At 42.7% G+C, this 24,693-nt stretch overlaps 1 protein-coding gene across 5 annotated transcripts in view; it reads right to left on the minus strand.

Annotated features, from left to right (window-relative positions):
* Positions 1-23,507, minus strand: part of DPY19L3 (dpy-19 like C-mannosyltransferase 3) — a 144,251-nt gene extending 120,744 nt beyond the window's left edge. The window contains exons 1-3 of one of the 5 annotated variants that reach the window (XR_010344302.1): positions 23,368-23,399; positions 20,565-20,704; positions 17,611-17,744 (exon numbers count right to left, since the gene is read on the minus strand). Coding sequence is in view for 2 of the 5 variants with exons in the window: in XM_012448441.3 (XP_012303864.1) it covers positions 17,611-17,744; positions 20,565-20,667 (237 nt within the window). In the remaining 3 variants the exon portion in view is untranslated. Of the gene's footprint in view, positions 1-17,610; positions 17,745-20,564; positions 20,769-22,972; positions 23,153-23,367 lie in introns of those variants that run through there. The other 4 variants (XR_002477786.2, XM_012448441.3, XM_021666660.2 and 1 more) reach the window with 4 other exon arrangements.
* Positions 23,508-24,693: the final 1,186 nt, after the last annotated feature.

Raw genomic sequence — 24,693 nt, forward strand, 5'->3', positions numbered from 1 at the left:
TCCTATGGGTTTACATGACCTAGTTTTGTTTAAATACATATTGTCACTGTAGAAAGCATAGAGAACTGCAACTTCAAAGAGAAAAAATATGAAAATACAGTCTCAACCTTGGCAAACAAGAATGGAACGCTGATCATTGTTAAAGCTGAGTGAGGGATACATGGGAGTTGGTCCTATTATTCTCTACTTTTTTAAAAGACCATATCACCATTCCCATGCAATATCAGTGAGACAGAAAACAGGGATGGCACCAAAAAGTTTCCCAAATGAAAAGAAATACTGCATTAGACATCTACCTAAAAGCTCCCAATATTACATAAGATCAATCGTTTTCTTTTTATTTTAAGAATAAAAGGCACCCGTAGTCAAATGAGGCAGAAACATGAATTTTACTCTGACAAGTGTAACCCTGGTAGGAAGATGTTCATGCAGGTAAATGGATATATGAAATATTTAAACTGGTTTTAGATAAGTATTTAATCTTAGAAGAACTGAAAACTTAAAGTAACAGCTATTAGTCAATCTGGTTACAAGATACTTTTATTAAATTTAAATTATAGTATTTAATCTTAGAAGAACTGAAAACTTAGAGTAACAGCTATTAGCCAATCTGGTTACAAGATACTTTTATTAAATTTAAATTATTACTGTGAAACATGGAAGCAATGGGCAGTAAGGATACAGAAGACTTTCTGGAATAATCCTATTAATACTCTTAGATAATATACTTTATATATAGGTTTGAGCAGCCCTAACCTGAAAAGCTGAAATTCAAATGAAATACTTTGAAAATCTGATACTTCTGAGAGCCAACATGATGCCACAAGTTACCCTGAACGTGTTATTTTTCCACTGTATTGATGGTATGTCATATTTTTTATTGTTAAGTACTTGGGTGTGAATAAGTGTAAGAAAATGAATACTTATAAAGGTAGCATATGAATTCAGGGTCAAGAATGATGGTGATGCCAAGTAACCACAGACTGTCCACTAGGATGGTTGAGATAGTGACACCTTTGTTTTCTGATGGTTCAGTGTCTACAAACTTGGCTTCACGCACAAACTTATGTTATCATATAAAACCACCTTTGGGCTATGTGTATCAGGTGCATATGAAACATAAATGAATTTCCTGTTTGCACCTGAATCCTATCCGCAAGATTTCTTATTATGTATATGCAAATAATCAAAAATCTGAAATCCAAAACACTCTGGTCCCAAGCTTTTCAGATGAGGGATACTTAACCTGTACCTGTAGAAGTATAAATAAACAAAAAGTTACAATCTATATCATTAGAGATTATTTTATACTAGTGTTAATAAAAAAAGCAAAACAAACCATGTCCTAGAAACTGTAACACGTTGTCTAAAATGTAATTTGATCTACGTTTTTTCATATTATAGCAGATCCACTTTCCACAAACCCAACTGGGGAAAAATGATAAATACTGAACATCTCATTTTCTTTTTTTTAAATTTAATTTAATGTTTAAAATTATATTTTAAGTTCTGGGATACACGTGCAGAATGTGCAGGTTTGTTACATAGGTATACACAAGCCATTGTGGTTTGTTGCACTCATCAACTCGTCATATACATTAGGTTTTACTCCTAATGCTATCCCTTCCCTAACCCCCCACCCCCCAACGGCCCCCTTGTGTGATGTTCCCCTCCCTGTGTCCATGTGTTCTCTTTGTTCAACTCCCACTTATGAGTGAGAACATGTGGTGTCTGGTTTTCTTGAACATCTCATTTTCTAGCTGATGAACTCCTTTAGCTCATCTTTGCTTTCCCCTAACTCCACTAATTTTCAAATGGTAATAAACATTTTGTTGAAAGAACCACTCAGGTTGGGTATGCTGGCTCACACGTATAGCCTTGCACTTTGGGAGGCTGAAGCAGATGGATCGCTTGAGCCCAGGAGTTCAAGACCAGCCTGGGCAACATGGTGAGACCCCATCTCTATCAAAAAAAAAAAAAAAAAGCCAGGCATAGTGGCACACACCTGAACTCCCAGCTACTAGGGAGGCTGATGAAGGAGGACCCATTAAGACTCAGCCTACTAGGAGGTTGAGGCTACAGTGAGCCATGATCAATCCACTCCAGCCTGGAAGATACAGCAAGACCCTGACTCTCTCTCACACACACACACACACACACACACACACACACACACACAGACAAATTCATGTTATCTTCAGACTTAGAAATTATTTATTGAATATATTTCTGCTACCCTCTAAATATCTTTATCATTGTCAGTTAAATCCTTTTAGAAATATGGGAGGTGGGGTAGCAAACCTTATATATTGAACTTCCTTTCACAAAAAAACAAATTTATCCGGAGAAATCAAGCATTTACAAAAACGTCCATCAGGTTCTGAAATTTAATTTCTTTTCCTTTCTTTTGGAGACAGGGTCTCATTCTGTCACCCAGGCTGGAGTACAATGGCATAATCACGGCTCACTGTAGCCTCCACCTCTCAGGTTCAAGTGATCCTCTCACCTCAGCTTCCCAAGTGGCTGGGACTACAGGCACTTGTCATTATGCCAGCTTAATTTTTGTATTTTCTGTAGAGGTGGGGTTTCGCCATGTTGCCCAGGTTGGTCTTGAACTCCTGAGCTTAAGTGAGCCTCCTGTCGTGGCCTTTCAAAGTGCTGAGATTAAAGGCGGGAGCCACAGTGCCTGGCCCTGAAACTTCATTTCAGTAACACACTTGCTTTATAAAAAGGCAAATACATAATAATACAGCTTTGTTAATTTTCACAGTTGCTAGCGATTTGTGTTGTACCTTTCACAGCAGTAAAGGCAACTCTTCTGGGTAGTTATGTTAAACCACTCATTTTTTATCTTTGAGAAAAACTGCTCTATTGCTTTTGTGAACATAAAACCAACCTGGTACCAACTCGTTTCTAGAATGTTCAAACTCCTACTCAGTCAAAGAACCAAAGAGGCTATGAATTGATGTTAACTGAGCAAATACTAGCCTCTGTCCATGCAAATAAGAAAAACAACAACATTACATTCATTTTCTTTTCTCTAGCTTCCTTAAAGTGTTCAAAGGCACTTGAGGAGTGTGAAAATCCTCATATCACACCTACATCCCCAAATCAAACTGGAGAGCCAATAAAGAATGAAAAAGTGAATTGTATGGTTCTAAGAATAAAAGACCAGGAAATAAGAAAAAACGCTGCTCAAAGTACTAAAGGTAGAAAGCTTTTGCGTCTCATCCCTCCCTCTAATACAGCCCGAATGCATAAAGAACAGAGGGGGACCTAATTAGTAAAAACGCATTCAAACATGATTAATTGGTAATCCGGCACCAGCTGTATAGAACCAAATGCTATCCTTTTTAGACAGACACTTGCAAGTTTTACATCTGCTTCATGCTAAGAGAACATCTGCTTCACTCATTCAAACACTTTTCCAGTTTTACAGCAATTTATACTTCGCTTGGTAGATCATGCCCGTGAAAATACACACCAATAGTAGTCATCCTCTAAAGAATGCAAAACGAACAAATACTTCATATTTTAATTTTCACAGGTTCCATGGGGAATGCAACATTGACAGAATGAAAACATCTTCAAAGACAACGACAGAAAAGTGGAAAAACAAAAGACTTGTATTTATAAAGAACTGTACAGCTAAACCATTGAGGTAACAGTGTATATAGTAATCTAATAGAAGTACAAAAAGAAAAAGGCATCAAGAAAAAAAATGACTGCTCACAATGAATGATCACATTCCCCACAAGCACTCAGATAACTTGCTGGCAGTGCTCAAAAGGCTAGAGTCCTTTAGACAAATGACACCGGATTTGGAAAGGAAACATCAAATTGGGTTTTAAAAAATCTCATGTAAATAGATCCCCCAGGTAATGTCTGGTCACCCTGGCCTGCCTTTAGTAAGAATCCTCTAAGCCTGGTTAAGCCAGAACCCCCTACACCCCAGAGGTTCCTCTTACTCATTTCCCAGCCACCGACACCACCCCCATCCTTGGTTGCCCATCCCTACTCGCCCATGCTGTACTAGGAGTTGAGTATAAATCTCTCTCTACCACTGCAAGACCTCGTTGCAGTGGTCCCTACATCTATCATGATGGTCCTGAATAAAGTCTTCCTTACCTTACCTTGCTTAAATTAAAAAAACAAACAAACAAACAAAAAAAAACAAACTTTGTTTCAGGCCGGATTACACCTGTAATCCCAACACTTTGGGAGGCTGAGGTGGGCAGATCACTTGAGGTCAGGAGTTTGAGACCAGACTGGCCAATATGGCAAAACCCCATGTTTACTAAAAATACAAAAATCAGCTGGGCATTGTGGCTCATGTCTGTAATTCCAGCTATTTGGGAGGCTGAGGCATGAGAATCGCTTGAACCTGGGAGGTAAAAGTTACAGTCGGCTGAGATCCTGGCACTGCACTCCAGCCTGGGTGATGGAGTGAGACTGTCTCTAAAAAAATAAATAAATAAATAAAGTTTTGTTTGCAAAAATTATCCCCCAAAATAATGAGACTGCTAGTAGTGGGGAAGCCACTGAAAATTTAACTTTATAAATGTAATCTGTTTCAGAATTAGGTTAACAAATCATCTCACCAAGAAACAGTAGCCCATAAGACAGCTGTTCTTAAAGTTCTGTACTGGGAATCATGCCCTCAGCAAACATATTTATGGCACATACATGGTTTATTGTCTGGTTAAATTCATGTCCATCTGTTGGAGGAGAATGAGTCTTGCCCTAGAGTTGATTAAAGCCGTGACATGTGAGAGATGCCGAGCAGGGCTTCTGAGGAGGGCAGTCTGCTGCTGAAGCGACAGTTCTTCCACTGGGCCCATGCTCAGGCAATCAGCAGTCTTAGCAGGACTGGACTACTATTGTGTGGATTAACCCTATTACAATATAAAGTCTCCTCGCTCTGTAGATTTATTCAATGGGAAGACATGCAAATTCTGTAATATCAAGTAAATACGAGTAACAGTGGAAAATGTTAGCACAAGGAAAAAAGACTAAAAAGAAACAGTGACCTTGATGCTTATAGCCTTCCTTATCACTGCACATTTATTTGCTGGGGAAACAAAAGATGCAAGAATTTAGTACTTGACTAAGTTTATGTTCCAATGAGAAAGAAGAACGTGGCCAGGTACAGTGGCTCACGCTTGTAACCCCAGCACTTAGGGAGGCCGAGGCAGGTAGATTACTTGAGCCCAGGACTTTAAGACCAGCCTAGGCAACATGGCAAAACCCAGTTTGTACTAAAAATAAAAAAAATTAGCTGAGCGCGGTGGTATGAACCTGTAGTTACAGCTACTTAAGGGGCTGCAGTGGGAGAATCACCTGAGCTCAGAGGTTGAGGCTACAGTGAGCTGGGATCGCAGCACTGCACTCCAGCCTGGGACACAGCGTGAGACCCTGTCTCAAAAACAAACAAAGAAACAACAACAACAAAACACCACAGAAAGAACACATTGTAAACAAAGGGAAAGGACTTCAGGCAGGCCTCATCTCACTGTGCCTCACTTTCCTGCCCTTTGCAATTAATGCGTTTTTACTAATTGAAACTTAGTAGCAACTCTGCATCAAACAAGTCTATCAATGCCATTTCTCCAACAGTGGGTGCTCACTTTTTGTCTCTGTCACATTTTAGTAATTCTTCCAACATTTCACATTTTTCTGTATTATTATACCTGTCATAGGATCTGGGATCAGTAATTTTTGATGTTATTAATACTACTGTAATTGTTTTGGTGCACAATAAACTGTACCCATGTAAGACGGTGAACTGAAATGTATGTGTTTTGACAACTTTGTCATTCTTCTGTCTCACTCCGTCTCCCCAGTCCTCTCTGCTTCCTGAGACACAATAATACTGAAATGAAAACTTTACAATAGCCTCTAAGCGTTGAAAGGAAATGTGGCACATCTCTCACTTTATGGAAAGCTAGAGATGATAAGGTAATGAAGAAAGCATGTTGAAAGTTGAAAGAGGCCAAAAGCTAGGCCTCTTGTGCCAAATAGCCAAGTTGTTAACACAAAGGAAAAGTTATGGAAGGAAATAAAAGTGGTACTCCAGTGAATGCATCAATGATAAGACTGAAAAACAGCCATATTGCTGACACGGAGAAAGTCTGATACTTGGATAGAAAATCAAACCATCTAAAACATTCTCTTAAGCCAACGCCTAATCCAGAGCAAGGCTCTAACTCTCTTCAATTCTGTGAAGGCTAGAGAGGGTGAGGAAGCTGCAGAAGAAAAGCTGGAAGCTAGCAGAGTTTGGTTCACGACGTTCAGGGGAAGCAGCCATCTCCGTAACATACATGTGCAAGGTGAAGCTGAAAGTGCTGACGGAAAAGCTGCAGCAACTCATCCCAGCTAAGATCGCTGACGAAGGTGCCTACATTAAACAGATATTCAATGTAGACCAAATAGCCTTCTATTGGAAGAAGACACCATCTCAGACTGTTACAGCTTAAGAGGAGAAGTCAATGTCCTACAGTTAAATAAATTTGAGCCCCACCAAGAATCTTTCTGTCATTATTTCTCTATGTATCGCATGGATGGATGAAGTTTTTCCTCTTCCAGTTTTTTCAGGTATTCTTTTTTGTTTTTGAGACAGAGTCTCACTCTGTCACCCAGGCTGGAGTGCAGTGGCGCAATCTTGGCTCGCTGAAACCTCTGCCTCTGGGTTCAAGCGATTCTCCTGCCTCAGCCTCCTGAGTAGTTAGGACTACAGGAGCCCGCTACCATGCCTGGCTAATTTTTTGTATTTTTAGTAAAGACAGGGTTTCACCATGTTAGTCAAGATGGTCTCGATTTCCTGACCTTGTGATCCACCTACCTCAGCCTCCCAACATGCTGAGATTACAGGGGTGAGCCACCGTGCCTGGCCTTCTTCAGGTATTCTTAAAAATACATATTTCTAGGAACAAGAAAGTTTGTATGCCATCTTTATATGCAATGGAATGACTGGGTTAAAATGTGTAAATCACTTTCTTTTACTTGAGCATTTTACAGGCATCATTCATGGTCTCTGACCATCAGACTTTTCTGTAAAGAAGCTGGACGCCAGGTGGACCTTTGTTTCTCCTTATCGGTAACTTGATCGTTTTGTCTGGAATGTCCAAAGGTTTCTTTATATATTTAAGCCCAGCAACTTCATAGAACTCTATCTTGCTCATGATTTTTCTAGGCCAATTTATCCCGGGACTTGCTCTGTCCCTTCAATTAGAAGATTCAAATTTCCTTTCATTTTTGGCAAATTTCCTTGAATTATATCTTTAAACACGTGGGTTTTTCCTTCTGATTTATTCCTTCTGGTTCTCTTCTTTTGGGATACAAATGATGCATGCTTGCTGCTCTTTGTCCTCCTCAATTGTCACTTGCTTTCTCATACTGTCACTTTACTCAATCTCCTTTCATTTTGCTGTCCAACATTGCTCTTTCTGTACATTCTGCAGATTCTAGTCTCCTGTATGGTGCATCCAAGATGGTCATAATTTCTATAATGGTTCTACCTTGTAATTCTATTTCTTGTCTAAAGTCTGCCAGTTCACGTTTCCCTTTGTTCTATTCCTGTTCCCCTTGAAGAAGGTATATACCTTCTTACATTCCTGCTTTGCATTCATCTTCCACAGTGGCAAATGATTATCTTTTAATGTGACATGTGTGGTCACAACCTTCACATCTCCGCTGTAAAATTCTTCTGGTGACTGTTCTTCATCAATGACGTGTCTTGTTCTCTTCCTTTTTTTCTTGCAGTATCACTGGACTCTTGTCCCAGTTCCTTCCTTGATTAGCAGTTATTTCTGAATATGGCAAGCTCTTACTACATAAGCTACTTGCAGGAAGTTCATGTCGGGGAGAGGCCAGGCACACAGCTCAGGCCAGCAAAATTTTCCTTATATAGAGTGGTTTACAAGGGTGAGTTCTTCAGTCTTTTCCTCATTTTAGTTAACAAAGCTTCATAGCTTTGGGGTTCTTCAAAAGGCAAGTTGCCTCCCTCTATTCCTGTCCTCTTAAATCCCATCTCTTACAAATATGGCTTGTCTCTGTGATTGCTCCTTCCGGCCTGCCTAGTAAGCTGTTCTTCATAGTAGAATGGATCCAGGAGAGCTGCTGCCACTACTGCCCGCACACCCATCCCATGGTCCTACTCAGAGTGCTGTTGGTTTTACCCCTTAGGAGATGCCACTGACTTTGGAGAATGATGCTTTACCTGCTTTATCTGACCCCTGCAGCTTGCAGACTCCTCTTTCTGTCTCTCTCTCTCTTTTTTTTTTTTTTGAGATGAAGTCTCCAGGCTAGAGTGCAATAGTGCAATCTCGGCTCACTGTAGCCTCCAACTCCTGGGTTCAAGCGATTCTCCTGCCTCAGTTGGGATTGCAGGGGGATTGCAGGCGTGTGCCACCATGCTTGGCTAATTTGTGTATTTTTTGTAGAGATAGGGTTTCACCACGTTGGCCAGGCTGGTCTTGAACTCCTGGGCTCAAGTGATCCACCTGCCTCAGCCTCCCAAAGTGCTGGGATCACAGGCGAGAGCCACTGCACCCAGTCACAGACTCTTCTCTCAGCATCTTTCTGAGTGCCACTGGATTTGGCAGCCTCCTTGATCAAAGCTGGAACTTGACTATCTATTTATCACGTTCCTTAATTGCTCTGGGGGAATTCCAAGAAAGAAGGAACTGATATCACTACATTGCCACTTTAAAGTGAAACTAAGCAAGCAAAGTTAGGAATTAATACCATTATAAATAATCGAAGCATCCAAAGCTGGGAGCATGGAAATAGTGGAATAATCAAGATTATAAAAACCTCAAAAAGATCAGATTATAAAAACAAAACTCCTTACATAATAATTATAACAGTTTTGTGAAAATGTATAACTATATATGCAAAAAGCATAGGATGCAACAGCAGATAGAGCAGATGATAAAAACTATCTATACTTGGGTCATAAATAAGTAAAATATTTATGCACTTAGGATGAAGAGTAGAAGGGAAAAATGAAAACTGCTTTTCATTAAGGGTAATGAATACCGAGTAATGGTTTTCATTTAAAATTTTTCAATATTGTTACAACATAGTTTCAATAATTAAAAAACAATACACATGTGAAAAATAAAAATGAAGACCATACAGATATCTACTATGGAATCTACTAAACACAAGGCCAGGTGCGGTGGCTCACACTTGTAATCCCAGTACTTTGGGAGTCCGAGACAGGAGGAACACCTTGAGGTCAAGAGTTCAAGACCAGCCTGATCAACACGGCAAAACCTTGTCTCTACTTAAAATACAAAAATTAGCCAGGCGTAGTGGTATGCACCTGTACTCCCAGCTACTCTACTCAGGAAGCTGAGGCAGGAGAATTGCTTGAACACGGGAGGTGAAGATTGCAGTGAGCCAAGATCGCACCACTGCACTCCAGCCTGGGCGACAAAGTAAGACTCCATCTCAAACAACAACAACAACAACAACAACAAAACAACAACAAAACCCTACTAAACAAAAATCACTTAAAATGCATCCACTGGCTCCTGCACCTGCCAGGACTAACCATATCATATCCCTGAAGGCAAGCTCCAGAAGTCATGTCCTTTGGCTCTAGTTCCCATCCAGATCCTTCACAGCAGTCAGTGCCTCCCCTTTTCCTTTGCCTACCCCATACCCCTCAGCCCCAGCAGTTAAATCTACTGCAGAAGACTGGAAGCTACTTAGCACTGATGACATGCCAAGCACCATAAGGGCAGCACACCAGGAAAATGGGCATTTACTTTTTGTTTACAATAAAGGGCAGCAAAACAGCAGGTTGCATTGAAAGGACAATTTAGAGTTAGTGTTTGGGCTCTGAAGAAAGGCAGATTAAACAGAATATGTAGGTTGGGCATGGTGGCTCATGCCTACAATCCCAGCACTTTGGGAGGCCCAGGTGGAAGGCGTGCTTGAGGTCAAGGGTTCGAGAACAGCCTGGGCAACAAAGTGAGACTCTGTCTCTACAAAAGATGAAAAAAATTAGCTGGTGCCACTTGGGAGGCTGAGGTGGGTGGATGGCTTAAGCCCAGGAGTTCAAGGTTGCAGTGACCTTGAACGCACCACTGCATTCCAGCCTGGGTGACAGAGTGAGACCTTGTCTCAAAAAATAAGTAAAAATAAATAGAATATGTATTAAAATACCCCCAAATAGTTCCAAGCATGTAGCAAACATTCAATAAAGGATATTTTTAAAAATCTTGAATACTTTCAATTTCTCAGCAAGGGGAATATAATACAATTTAGGCAATAGAAAAAATAAACTTAACATTTTTAAAATATGCTGAGAAAGGATGCTAGATATATATTTTCTAAGACCATATAAAACCAGTATCTTTTCCTTCAACATTCCAGTTGCTATTTCAGCGTTCCTACTTTCATGTACAAACAATACAACAAACATTTAAGAAATCATTTCAAATGCATACATTCAATGTATGACTTGTCTATTATAAAAGTCTATTATGGCCGGGTGCGGTGGCTCAAGCCTGTAATCCCAGCACTTTGGGAGGCCGAGACGGGTGGATCACGAGGTCAAGAGATCGAGACCGTCCTGGTCAACATGGTGAAACCCCGTCTCTACTAATACAAAAAAAATTAGCTGGGCATGGTGGCGCGTGCCTGTAATCCCAGCTACTCAGGAGGCTGAGGCAGGAGAATTGCCTGAACCCAGGAGGCGGAGGTTGCGGTGAGCCGTGATCGCACCATTGCACTCCAGCCTGGGTAACGAGCGAAACTCCACCTCAAAAAAAAAAAAAAAAAAAAAAAAAGTCTATTATATAATACTTTTGCTCTCTGAATAATTACAACTACTTCAAAGTATTCAAAAATAAAATCAAAGTATTTTCATTAAAAACTAACCTACCAATTTTGATAAGAAAAAATTATAACCCCCAAAAAACGAAAGGAAAACAAACTTACCCTTCTCAAATAATTCCCCAATATAGAAATGGTATAAATTATGGGAGTAGATATAAAAAATACTACACTCCGAAAAGGAGCATTTCTTTTGGCTAAATAAGGTCTTTATTCAGTAATATTTATAATTTCTAATTGTTTATTGACAGAAAATATATACATATTTAAAAATTAAATCAGATTAATAAAAAAAAAATTTAGTTCCTGAGTTGTACTACTCCATTTCAAGTGTTTAGTAGCCACATGTGGCTAGTGGCCACTGTACTAGACGGTGCGTATATGGACTATTGCCCTCATTATAGTGCTATTGGACAATGCTGATCTAGAGAATCTAAGCAAAACACTAAACCAAATGCTTATGCAGAGGTATTATCAGGTTTGAGAAATGGTTGTAACGTTGGAAGATTCTTCTTATGACATAGGAAACAAACAAAAATGTGTGCTATGGGCTACTGCTTGAACAAAGAGGGAAAACATGGAATAAGATTCTGAGCTCAATTGTAACTTTCGGAGGACTAGGGTGGTGGGTGGGGATAAGTGCCTGTTTTATAGCTTCCCAGCTGGTATCTGAGGCACAGACAGAAACTGGCCCAGGTTCCCTTTCCTTTCTCATTCTACACACTCCTGAAACAATCTCACCCACACATCTACAAGATGGTAATATGGAAATGCCCATTTGCAACACAGACGGAACTCCTGCCTTCAGCCCCGTAAGTCTAGCTTCCTTTACTCCACATTTCTATGTGGACTGCTTTAAAAGTGCCTTGCAAGACAGTCAAACCTGAGCTCGTTGTTCCCTGCCTTGCCTCCTGTGCAAGAAAGAACTGGTTGGCTTCTGTCCCTGGTTCCAGGGAGGTAACCTAGTATTAGTCCGTTCCTCACGCTGCTAATAAAGACATACCCGAGACCGGGTAATTTATCAAGGAAAGAGGTTTAATGGACTCACAGTTTCACATGGCTGGAGAGGTCTCACAATCATGGCAGAAGGTGAATGAGGAGCAAAGTCACGTCTTACATGATGGCAGGCAAAGACAGTGTGTGTGGGGTAACTCCCCTCTATAGAACCATCAGATCTAGTGAAACTTATTCAGTATCATGCGAACGGCATGGGGAAAGGCCCACCCCCGTGATTCAATTACCTCCCACTGGGTCCCTCCCATGATATGTGAGAATTATGGGAACTGCAATTCAATATGAGATTTGGGTGGGGACACAGCCAAACCATAGCAAACCGCTAAGCTCTAGGAATTAAGAATCTGGCTGTTCTTTGTCCCCAGTTCCTAGGAGACAGCCTCTAAATCCTTGGAACTTCTGAGTGATGAGAGTGTCTTTGTCATTCACGGCAGGTTCTTCAGACCTCATCCAAAAGCCTGTGTTAGCAGGTGACAGTGAGTTCCTAATTTGTGCTAAGGAGATGACTCAGCATTGGGGCTGGCCCTGCCAGAACACCCAACCATGTGGTCTGAGAGTCAGGGCTTTGAGCCACATGCTAGCAGCCCAACCTCCAGGGAGCAGAAAAGGGCTGGAGATTGAGTCCAGCCTTGTGGGCAATTATTCAATTAATCATGCCTACATAATGAAACCCCAATAAAAACTGGACATCAGAACTCTGGGCAGTTTCCTTGGTTGGCTCCACATAGTATAACACACTGATTTGCCAACAGGGTAATGGGCCTGACTCCATGGGAAAAAGCTAACGAAAGCTTCCAATGGGACCCTCGAAGACTTGGCTGCTTGTGTCACTCCCTTTGGCTGGTTCTCAGTTGTAACCTTTTGCTACGATAAATCTGTAGTCACAGCACTTTCCTGAATTCTACAAGTTGTTCTAGTGAATTATTGAACGTGAGCGGTGGTGGGAACCTCAGAATTTGTAGCCAGCTGATCAGAAGTGAGGGTTGCCTAGGTGGGGCCCCAAACTTGCCACTGGTGTGTGAAACAAAGGCAGTTTTGTAGAGGACTGTGGCCCCACCCTGTGAGGTTTGGCCTAATGGTGGGTAGGTGGTGTCAGAACTCACTGACCCTCCAGCTCTTCTTCCCCCAGTGCTAGCTGTCACAGTAAATGGTATGTGCATTCATCTACCCAGCTTCTAAAGAAGGGACCAAGCAGCTTGCATCGACAACCTCTCAACTGTTCCCTCTCAATAGGCTTCCACACAATGAATCAAGACATCCTTCCAAGTCTACTTCCTAAAAATCTCTGACTCTGTTCATGTCTCTGCAGCTCTTACAGCCTCAAAGTCCTACATGATCTGATCTTCTCCTCTCTTGTACCTTCTCCTCATTGCTCATAAAATTCTGGCCACATGAACCTTCTCTCTGATCCTGGATTTGCCAAGTTCATTCTACCATAGAGCCTTTTTGCTTGCTGTTTTCTCTGCCTAAAATGTTGCAAAACATTTGCTTGGCTGGTTCCTTCTATCATATCATGTAGGTTTCAGTTTACACGTCCTCAAAGTGGTCCGCTTTACTTCCCAATTCCAAGTTGCCTCTAGTGACTATCTCATCATCCCGTGTGACTTTCACCACAGGATTCATTTTCATTTTCTTTTTGATTTTTCCCCTTTTTCATCAGAATTAAGTTCCATGTCATATTCAATGCTTTACTCCCAGGGCCTAGAACAGTGTCTGGCACACAGAAGATACTCACTTACTGAATATCTGAATGTGATATTTAAATATTACTGAATTCACTGAATTGGATTATTCAGCAGCTTCCTGACTTTAGTTCTGCTCCCTCCAAATCCATTTTCCACATCGCAGCCTGAGGCAATTTTCTGAAACACCAATATGATTACATCACTGCCTCACTAAAAATAGGGCTCACTACTATAACACATTCAGAAAGAGTTCTGTCCTTGAGACAGAGAAGACAGACCCTTTATTATCTGGCCTCTGTTTACCATTCCCAGTACATCCCTTCTCCCCTTCTACTCTCTAGCCAGGCTGAACTACTGCCAACGCTTCACACACCGGGCTCTCTTGCCTCTTGGATTTCCTGTACTTGTCCGTCTTCTATGACATTCATCTTTCCTCCCCAGCTTGCCTGGTTAACTCTTACTCATTCTTCAGGTCTACTTAATCATCACTTCCTCTAGAAAAGCTTCCCTGATCTTATAATATGGGGTTAGGCTCCCCTGCCTATGCGCTCCCACAGTGCTCTCTATCTCACCCCAACCTAGCACTGAGTTTGGATGTCCTGTAATTGTCTGGATACTCACCTGTATCCTTTTCAAGAGTGTAAGTTCCTTGGGGGCAGGCAGGCAGGGCCTTATCTTACTCAGTGACAATGCTACCACTAAGCACAGTGCCTGCTGGCACACTATAGATGCTTAATATATATTTACCTAATTCATTTACTATACTGGAAAATCTGCTGGCAAATTCAGAAATCCTTGTTATTTCTTCCATGTTCTCCACAGTGTATAACTCAATGTTACCCACAGAACAGGTGCTCAGTAAATACTAGGTAAAAGTAGAACTTCCTTAACCCAGAAAGTAAAGAGAGAAAAACCAAGATGTTCAAGTTTCTTGATGATGGGGCATATTTATTTAAGGAAACTAGCAAGGTTAGTGACAAGTTTTAAATTAAAGAGCTATACTTAATAGTTTATAATTAAGTTATATATCTCTTTCAACATGTCTCCTTGCTATGCTGTGGCTAGCATTTAATTTGGGCTATCTGCTAACGTCGGGATAGTTCAGCCTTTTTTCAAAACACCTATGTTAATATATAAGCACTACATGGTTTAATTCTAGGGAATCACTTTATAAGCACTCTTTTTTTTTTTTTGAGACAGAGTCTCGCTCTGTCACCCAGGCTGGAGTGCAGTGGCCCGATCTTGGCTCACTGCAACCTCTGCCTTCTGGATTCAAGCAGTTCTCCTACCTCAGCCTCCTCAGTAGCTGGGAATACAGGCATGCACCACCATACCCAGCTAATTTTTTTTGTATTTTTAGTAGAGATGGGGTTTCACTATTTTGGTCAGACTAGTCTCAAACTCCTGACCTCAAGTGATCCACCATGCCTGGCCAGCACTCCATTTTAAAGAGATAGGCAGGGCATAGTGGCTCATACCTGCAATCCCAACACTTCGGGAGGCCAACACAGGAGGACGGCTTGAGTCCAGGAGTTTGAGAACAGCCTGGGCAACATAGTGAGACTCTATCTCTACAAAAAAATTAAAAAACTAGCTGGGCACAGTGACATGAACCTGTGGTCCCAGCTACTTGGGAGGCTAAAGTGAAAGGAATGCTTCAGCCCAGGAGGTCAGGGCTGCAGTGAGCTGTGATTGTGTCACTGGATTCCAGCCTGGGCGACAGAGAAGGACCCTGTTCGCCCCAGTTTCTCACCTCCCAAAAAAGATATATAAATGAGTAAACCTTTTCTGATAACAAGAACTACTGTCACTAAAGGATAAGAATTATTCTTCTTTGGTACTATGATAATTTGTATAAAGATATATAGATACAAATATAGATATATGCTGTACCCATAAAGTAACATGGTTAAGTTCTAAAAATAAACACACTAGAAGTTATTCTTATAAATTAGATTTGTCATCAAAGTAATCTCCTTTGGAGACTCATTCAAATAAGAGGACCAAAGCTCAAAATGTTTTGGAAAACTTTCTTTGGAAAATGTCTTTATATCCTACACCAATCAATTCTTTTGAACATTCTTACAGATGATACATCTTTGGCTTTGAAGGTGTTTGTTTACCTTTACAAGCAAGTAGTCATTAGACGACACAGTTTAGGTTAAAGATCATGACATATTAGATAAAAATAAGGTGTATTTGGATATGCAGATTTCCATGTGTAAATTATATATGAGTTCTGAAAACAATGCCAAGAGTTCTAGAAATGTTGAAAGACAGAAAGACAAAGACAACAAGGAAACGTATTTAGAGTCACAGATTCCCCACCCCCGCTTTTTTTTTTGGAGAAGTCTTGCTCTGCTGCCCAGGTTGGAGTGCAGTGGTGTGATCTCGGCTCACTGCAACCTCTGCCTCCTGAGTTCAAGTGATTCTTGTGTCTCAGCCTCCTGAGTAGCCAGGATTACAGGTGCGTGTCAACATGCCTGGCTAATTTTTGTATTTTTAGTAGTGATAGGGTTTCACCATGTTGGCCAGGCTGGTTTCACACTCCTGACTTCAAGTAATCTGCCTGCCTCAGCCTCCTAAAGTACTGGGATTACAGGCGTGAGCTACCACACCAGGGTGACCCTTGAAAATCTGATTAAAATTACAGCTCCTTTCCCTAGAAACATCATGGCTTCCTCATTGCCCTACGCCCCCCAAAACCACTTGCACTAGAGTATTAGACAGACATGAATATGCTGAGGACCCTCTGTGGAGCCACATTCAGATCCCATGATTTAAAGCACTGGCTTTTTTATTTCCTTCATTTTTTTTTCATGTTTTAGTCATCAGGAAAAAAAAAAAAGTTTCACAAAACAATCTTCAACCCTACTTGATGTGATATTATCTTCGTTTTGATTTCATTAAGAAAAATGTTACTTGGCTGGACGCAGTGGCTCACGCCTATAATCCTAGCACTTTGGGAGGCCGAGGCGGGTGGATCACGAGGTCAAGAGATCGAGACCATGCTGGTCAACATGGTGAAACCCCGTCTCTACTAAAAAAATACAAAAATTAGCTGGGCACGGTGGCGCGCGCCTGTAGTCCCAGCTACTCGGGAGGCTGAGGCAGGAGAATTGCTTGAACCCAGGAGGCGGAGGTTGCGGTGAGCTGAGATTGTGCCATTGCACTCCAGCCTGGGTAACAAGAGCGAAACTCCGTCTCAAAAAAAAAAGAAAAATGTTACTCATGACCTACTGCACTAACTTCACAATCTATAACTTGAAAGATAATAATTTTAGAGTAATTGCTAAATAAATGAAATACGTTAATGAAAAAGAAAAAACTCATGTGATTATAAAAATTCTGGGCTGAGTGATGTGGCTCACACCTGTAATACTCATATTTTGGGACTCTGTGGCAGTAGGATTGCTTGAGCCCAGGAGTCCGAGACCAGCCTAGGCAATGAAGTGAGACCCTGTCGCTACAAAAAAAAAAAAAATTAAAAAATTGGCTGGGCATGGTAGTGCATGCCTGTGGTCCCTGCGGCACAGGAGGCTTAGGCAGGATACTTGCTTGAGTGACAGAGTAAGACCCTCTCCCAAAAAATTAACATTAAAGATTCTGGCTGGGCGCAGTGGCTCACACCTGTAATCCCAACACTTTGGGAGGCCAAGGTGGGTGGATCACAAGGTCAGGAGTGTAAAACCAGCCTGACCAATATGGTGAAACCCCGTCTCTACTAAAAATACAAAAATTAGCGAGGCATGGTGGCACACATCTGTGGTCCTAGCTACTTGGGAGGCTGAGGCAGAAGAATCGCCTAAACCCAGGAGGCAGAGGTTGCAGTGAGCTGAGATCGCACCACTGCACTCCAGGCTGGGTGACAGAGTAAGACTCCATCTCAAAAAAAAAAAAAGGTTCTGACATGTTATTTAAAAATAATAAACAAAAATAGTCAAACCTTTCAAGAGATTGGATTCTTTATGCCAAAACTGTGTTGCCTTGGTCATTCATCCACATGGCTTACTACTGGAGACCCCAAAGAGTGAATCACACAATGGCCACAGAAACTCCATACCTTAATATTAGAAAACCATAAATCATTTTCATGTAACGTGGCAAGGTAGACAGATGTAAGAAGTCCAATGCAAAGGGCAATGGTTCCACCAATTGTCAATGACAGAATCTTCCATAATCTTCTACTGGTACAACCTTTTGGAAAAATGGAACAGATAAAAAACAAAGTCAGTAAAAAAATTAGAATGTAATAGTTCTACTTCAAATTATCAAGTCAGCTAAGCCTAGCTGCCTGTCACTAGGAAAGCTTTTCCTATCTCCAGCAGAGGCTCCTTTCTGATTCCACAGATCTGTTTTCATTCTATTAAAAGTTTTACCCCATATCTAATTGCTCACGTGTCTGTTCTGCCAACCAATGTGAGCTTCTTGAAGGCAAGTACATTTTCTTATTCACCTTTAATACTGGGGGCCTGTGTCTGGCACAGTTTAACAACCATAATTTATGAAGTTTGTTAAATGGACGACTAAATGTGTTACATGTCTAGGATGTAATTAGTCTTAGGTGATCTAGGTACAATTGGTGGTTTATTCTTTAAAAGCTATTTTAAAAACTTTATTACCTAAAAAATTCTTTTTTGAGATAGGATCTTGCTCTGTTGCCCAAGATGGAATGCAGTGGTGCAATCTCGGCTCACTGCAACCTCCGCCTCTTGGGTTCCAGTGATTCTCCCACCTCAACCTCCTGAGTAGCTGGGACTACAGAAGCCACCACGCCTAGTTAATTTTTGTATTTTTAGTAGATACAGTGTTTCACCATGTTGGCTAGGCTGGTCTTGAACTCCTGACCTCAAGTGATCCACCTGCCTCAGCCTACCAAAGTAGGATTATAGGCATGAGCCACTGTGCCCGGCCGATTACCTAAAACTTTTTTAAACCCACAGGTTTTGCAGGAATGCTCTGGGGGGAAAAAACCCACAGAATAAATAGTCCATCATAACTCAAGTTAAAGGACATATAAACTAGGAAAAATATAGACAGCACATATAAAAAGCTTAAATACCCTTAATATAAGATGAATACTTTCAGGACAATTTAAAAAGATGAGTATTGCAGTAGGAAAAAAATTAAGGACACGAACAGGCAATGTACAATAGAAAAAAGTGGCCAATAACAATAACAGACTGAAGATGTTCAAATTCATTAATGTTACAGAAGTGCAAATCAAAACTGTGAGTTATACTTTTAAAAATCTTAGCCAATTTGACAGCTTTCAAAATGCTAATACTCTGTTTTGGTAAAAAATAGACATCTTCAAACACTGCTGCTAGAAGAATAAATTGGTGCCTCTCTGGAACGCAACATGGTAGCAGTGAGTAAAAGCCACCAAAAGGAGCATCCCATTTGGCCAGTAATTCCAAATCTAGGCACGTACCCTGAGATGGTTTGGCTATTTGCCACCTCTAAATCTCATGATGAAATGTGATCCCCAATGTTGGAGGTAGGGCCTAATGGCAGGTGGTGTGGTGATGGAACCAGATCCCTTATAAATGGCTTGGCAAGGTTCTAGCAGTACTGAGTTCTCATTCTGTTAGAACTCATTCTGAGTTCTCAGGAGAGCTGATTGGTAGAAAAGAGCCTGACACCCCATGTTCCCTGGAAATTTCTTCTATTCTGGTCATGTGACCTCTAAACACTGGCTCCCCTAACCCTTCTGCCATGATTGGAAGCTTCCTGAGGTCTCACTGGAGGCAGATACTGGCACCATGCTTCTTGTACAGTCTGCAGAACGCTGAGGCAAATAAACCTTTTCTTTATAAACCATCCAGCCTCAAGTATTCCTTTATAGCAACACAAATAGACTAAGTAAGACATGCCCCAGGAAATAAAGTTTTAAACAAACATATGGTCACAAGGAAATTTATCACGACTCTGTCTGTATTAGTAAATGGTAAGAAAACCTTTTACTTCTACAGTGGCAGCTATAAAAATACTTTACATTGATGATATTTCAAAAATACCTCAACTGGCTTATGACACGTTCATAACATAATAAGAGAAAAATAGCAAGTTACAAAACAGCACATAGATCCCAATTTTGTAAAACTGTATACAAATGCTTGTGAGTATATATGTGCAGAATATGACATTGAGACAGCAAGACAGTGTCACTGGTGGTAGTTTCAGGATGGGAGTATATTTTTCTTTCTTTGCATTGTATAAGGTGTTCAGAAAGTACTGTTATCCAAAATGCATTCATTACACTCTAATGACTGAGCCAGGTGGCATGACATCCCATTACAGATTACTTTCGTTAAACTGTTTCCCTGAATTGCTTTACTAGCCTGACTGGTAAGAATTAACATGGCTGTAAATAACGTAAATTCTGTCAGATATCCAAAATGGTTGATGGGTATGAAGATTTTCATGTTAACTTTTAAACTCCTGACCATCCTTTATTTACAAAAGGTATTCAGAAAGCAAGAAGTCGGTAATTAATGCTATTTGATGCATCACTTAGCAAATCTTTACCATTATACAAACAACTGATCAAGTTCTGATTACTTTTCCCACCGAAAAAAAAAAAAAAAAAGCAAAAGAGAGAACTTCAGGAATTTGACTAAATTATAAAGAATTAAAAAAATATATTGATTCACCTTTCACTACTTTAATGAAATGAGAAACTCATCCAAGGTAAGGCTGCCTGGTGTCTGAATAGTATACACGATCAGAAAAATTCGAGACATACTAAAATCTGGGGTATGGGTGGGGGACCATTACTCTAGAGAGTCAAAGGATGAGACTGGCAGAACCATAAGTTAATGAACAGACAGCTGACGAAGGCTTCTAATCAAAGCTCTTTCATCTTTTTCAAATCAAATTGCAATTAGAACATCAGGGGACTAGAACCAGTTTCAGTTGTTAGGTCCCACCAAATTTTTACCCTACTGGTGAATGACATTTTAATATGCAGAAATAAAAGCAACCCAAAATGCTACTTTAGTTTAAATCACCTACCAGATGGCAATTTATTTTCCAACTTCACATTTTCTTCTTGGGCTGGAAAGTCTTCAGAAACTTCTGTGGCTTTTATTTCTCTTCTTTGCCGGATGGACATCATGATGTCAGACTTACATGCATCGTTCTCCCAATCACTCCTACAAACATTGAAATAAATGGGCTGTCAACGTCAGTGCCTTCTCCCCAACAGACCATGTGCTCATCTATGCTGAAATGCATTTACTTGTGCCATTTTCCTTGACTACCATGCCCTCCCATCTTTTTTTTTCTTCCCCCTAAGACAGGGTCTTACTGTCACCCATGCTGGAGTGTAGTGGCACCATCATGGCTCACTGCAGCCTCTACTTCCCCAGGCTCAGGTGATCCTCCCACCTCAGCCTCCTGAGTATCTGGACTACAGGCATGTGCTAATAATTACCTGGCTAATGATTTTCTGTAAAGATAGGGTCTCCCTATCTTGATCAGGCTGGTCTCAAACTCCTGGCCTCACACGATCCTCCCACCTTGGCCTCCCAAAGTGCTAGGATTACATGCATGAGCCATTGTGCCCAGCCTGCCCTCAGTCTTGCCATCCAAATCATTGCTGGTCTTCAAAGCTACACTCAAGACACAATTCAAATATTTATTTAACTCAATCACATTTATTCATGAAGTATGTGCTTTACAGCAGGCCCTGCCAGGAATCAGAAATACAGGTGAACAACACACATGAGCCACTGCTCTCCTTCCAGAACATCTTGAGACATTCCAGTTCCTGCTGATCTTCTCCCTGAGCCACAGCAATTACCATGCAATGCGTCACGTAATTACATAGTTGTATATTATTTTCTACTTCCATAGGCAGTAGTAGGTCTTCTGCATCTCCCACAGAACTGGCCACGTGGGAGATACTCCATAGTAAATGTGTTGACAACCGGATTTTGAAGAACTAAAATATTGTTTCGTCTCAGGTACCTGAATTTTAACACCAGTGTTCTATAAAACAATTCACACTGGCAGCTTCAGGAATATGCCTCAGTGGTGATGACTGCGGGGGTGTGCCAATCAGGGCAGCTGCTATCCCAGGGAGCTTTGGTGGGAGTAACCGCGGGGAGCAGGAGCCTGGTTTGGCAGCAGCAGGTGGGAGGCGGGGGAGTGGTGGCAGTGAGTAAGCGGGTTCCAGTCCTCCAGAACATCCTGCTTCACTCCTCTGAATAATGAACAGCCTCTCTTACTAATTATTTCTCAAATATGACTAGTAGCCTGACATGATTGTTTCCACAGTTTATTAATTCCTAAGGGTAAGTAACTTGCTCTACAGAACAAACCAACTAACATTATACAATTCATGTATTCATTCATACAAAAAAAAAAAGCAGGAAGCCAGATTTAAGTGCTGTGCTTTCAAGCACTAGAAGTAGAGAATCTGGAACAGAGAGGGAGAAGAGGAGTGTTTAGCAAAGTCCAATAGCCACAGATGGGCTTATCCCCCAAGTGACCTCATCCTAGAGTCCTGCCCTCCCTGAGTGGGAGAGGACTTTTTGAAACAATTCATATATTCCAGTATGTTAAAGCAGAAAGCTAATACATACTTAAGTGCCAATTATGTGCCGGGCACTGCAATAGTCCCATGAACTATGAAACAAAAGTTCCTTCATCAGATCAAAAGGAGTGCCATCACCGACAGAGCGAGACTCTGTCTAAAAAAAAAAAAAAAAAAAAGAAAAGGAGTGCCACATCGCAAATGACTGAAAAGGGTGGCCGGGTATGGTGGCCCCCAGCACTTTGGGAAGCCAAGGCAGGTGGATCATGAAGTCAGGAGTTCAAGACCAGCCTGGCCAAGATAGTGAAACCCCATCTCTATTAAAAAATACAAAAATTATCCAGGCGTGGTGGCAGGCGCCTGTAATCCCAGTTACTTGGGAGGCTGAGGCAGAGAACTGCTTGAACCCAGGAGGCAGAGGTTGCAGTGAGCCAAGATCGCACCACTGCACTCCATATTGGGAGACAGAGCGAGAAAATTAAATTAAAAAAAAAAAAAAAAGGACCAGACGCAAGTCATCATTAATAAGGAAGACTAGTGCTGGCGGGGAAAGACAGCTCATGCCTGTAATACCAGCACTTTGGGAGGTTGAGGGAGGAGGATTGCTTCAGGCTGAGAGTTTGAGGCCAGTCTGAGAAACAGAGTGAGACCCTATCTCTGAAGAAAAAAAAAAAAAAAAAAATTAGCCGGGTGCGGTGGTGCATGCCTGTGGTCCCAGCTACTCCGGGAGAATCGCTGGAGCCCAGGAGTTCAAGGCTGCAGTGAGCCATGATCGCGCCACTGCACTCCAGCCTGGGTGAGAGAGAAAGACCCCGGCTCTAAAAAATGAGTCTACCGCTTTAGTGCGCATCCCCTGGGCGAGGCAGGCACCGGGTTCCCTTACCTGCGCGCCACGCCCCTCCACACCTGGCGTCCCCATCAGATAGGTCTCCCAGGACAGGGGCAGCCGGGAAGTTCGGGCACGCGCCCCAGCTCTCCCAGAACCGCAAGCGGCCAGCGGGGGGTCGCAGCCCAGGCCCTGCCTCGCCGCGCGGCCGACGGGCAAAAGCCGCTCTGCAAACTTGCTCCTTCCCGAGCCCAGCCCGGCCCGCGTCCCGGCGGACACTCGCGTGCTCCGCCCCTCCCGACGCCCCGACGCCGCGACCGCGCCCCCCGACTGCGCCACGCGGCGGGGCGGGGCGGCCGGAGGGGCTCGGGGCAGTCGCTGTGGGTTCCGCTGGCGCCCGCCTGCCCTCCCGGGGGACCCTCGCCCGCGCGTCCCCGCGCGCCGCAACAGACCTGCGGCCTCAGCCGTCCTCACGCGCTGCTCCGGGCGGGGAAGGAAGCCGGCTGGGCAAGGCGGGGGCGGGACCGCGCCACGGGCCGCAGGGCGCCGCGGGGACTGGGAGGGCAGGGCAGCCGCGGAGCTTTGTGGAAATAAGGGACTGGGGGGCGTCAACAGTCCCGGGGAGGGGGCGCGCCGGGGAGGCCGGGTCGCTGTGGCCGCGACCATAGGCTCCGGGAGCTGTTCGTCAACGCCAGGCCCCGCCTCCTCTCGCGGCGCTCCGCCCCGTCTCGTGCGGCGCTGGCCGGAAGGAAGCGGCGCACTTCCGCTTGCCTGGCCCGACTTGTGTCCCATCTGTTTCGGGGAGCTGGTCGGTAGAGCCCCGGTCGTAGGGAACGGGATGCACATCCTGTCTTTACGCACGCAGGCGCCGGTCACCCCCAAGCCACAGCTGGAGATGCGGCTCGGGAGAGGAGAGTTTGGCGGCTCCGAGGAGGGATCTCCTCGAGCCGCAGGGCTCAGAGCAGTGGCTCCGCCATGCCCCCCGGGGCTTGAGATCGGTACGGGCTGGGGAGCCTCTGAGGGCCTGGTTTACAGGACTCCTCCTTGCTCCTTCCTGCCGTCCCCTGCTTTGTGGCGGATGCGCAGGGATCGGTAGGGACGATCTGAGGGACGGAAGCAGTCGGGCCACTCGGGCCTGTCCCGCTTCCGGCGTTGCCTGGCTTGGCGCTCCACCTCCGGGCCTTGGCAAAGCCCCAGCGCCCGATGGCCACTGACTGGGGCTTGAAGTCCTTTAGCGACTGCCCGCCAGCGTCCCGCAGAGAGGGTTTTGCGTCCCCAAAGACGCCGTTCTCCCGAAAATAGGCTCCTTTGTGTTCTCAGTCGGGTATATTTTCTGTCTCCAAACTAGATTGGCAGCCGTCTTTTGAGAGCACGTACTGACTGTACTTTGTCTCTAGATACTTTTCTTAGTCACACTACGAAAAACACTAGATAGAACCTTTTTAAAAATTAATTTTTAGAGACGAGGCTCTCTGTCGCCCAGGCTGGAGTGCTGCAACCTCGACCTCATTTTTGTGTTATAAGATCACACTTAACGTTTAGATGATTTTTAAAAGGAATTAGTCTCGAAACAGTTTTACGTGTTTTAAATTATTATTTTGTAGAATGCTTTGATATTGAGAGGGCAACTGACCCTTCATTACACTCCTTTTAACCACATATTTTAGCAATTCCTGCATATTTATTTGCTCAGATAAACTTTATAACCATTTATCAAGTTCCAAAAGAGAATCCATGGAAATTTTTGCTAGAACTATATAAAATGTTTAGAAATGTTT

Source organism: Aotus nancymaae, unplaced genomic scaffold (assembly GCF_030222135.1).
Source record: "Aotus nancymaae isolate 86718 unplaced genomic scaffold, 86718_ANA_hifiasm-v0.15.2.pri h1tg000028l, whole genome shotgun sequence".
In the NCBI taxonomy this organism is placed as follows: Eukaryota; Metazoa; Chordata; class Mammalia; order Primates; family Aotidae; genus Aotus; species Aotus nancymaae.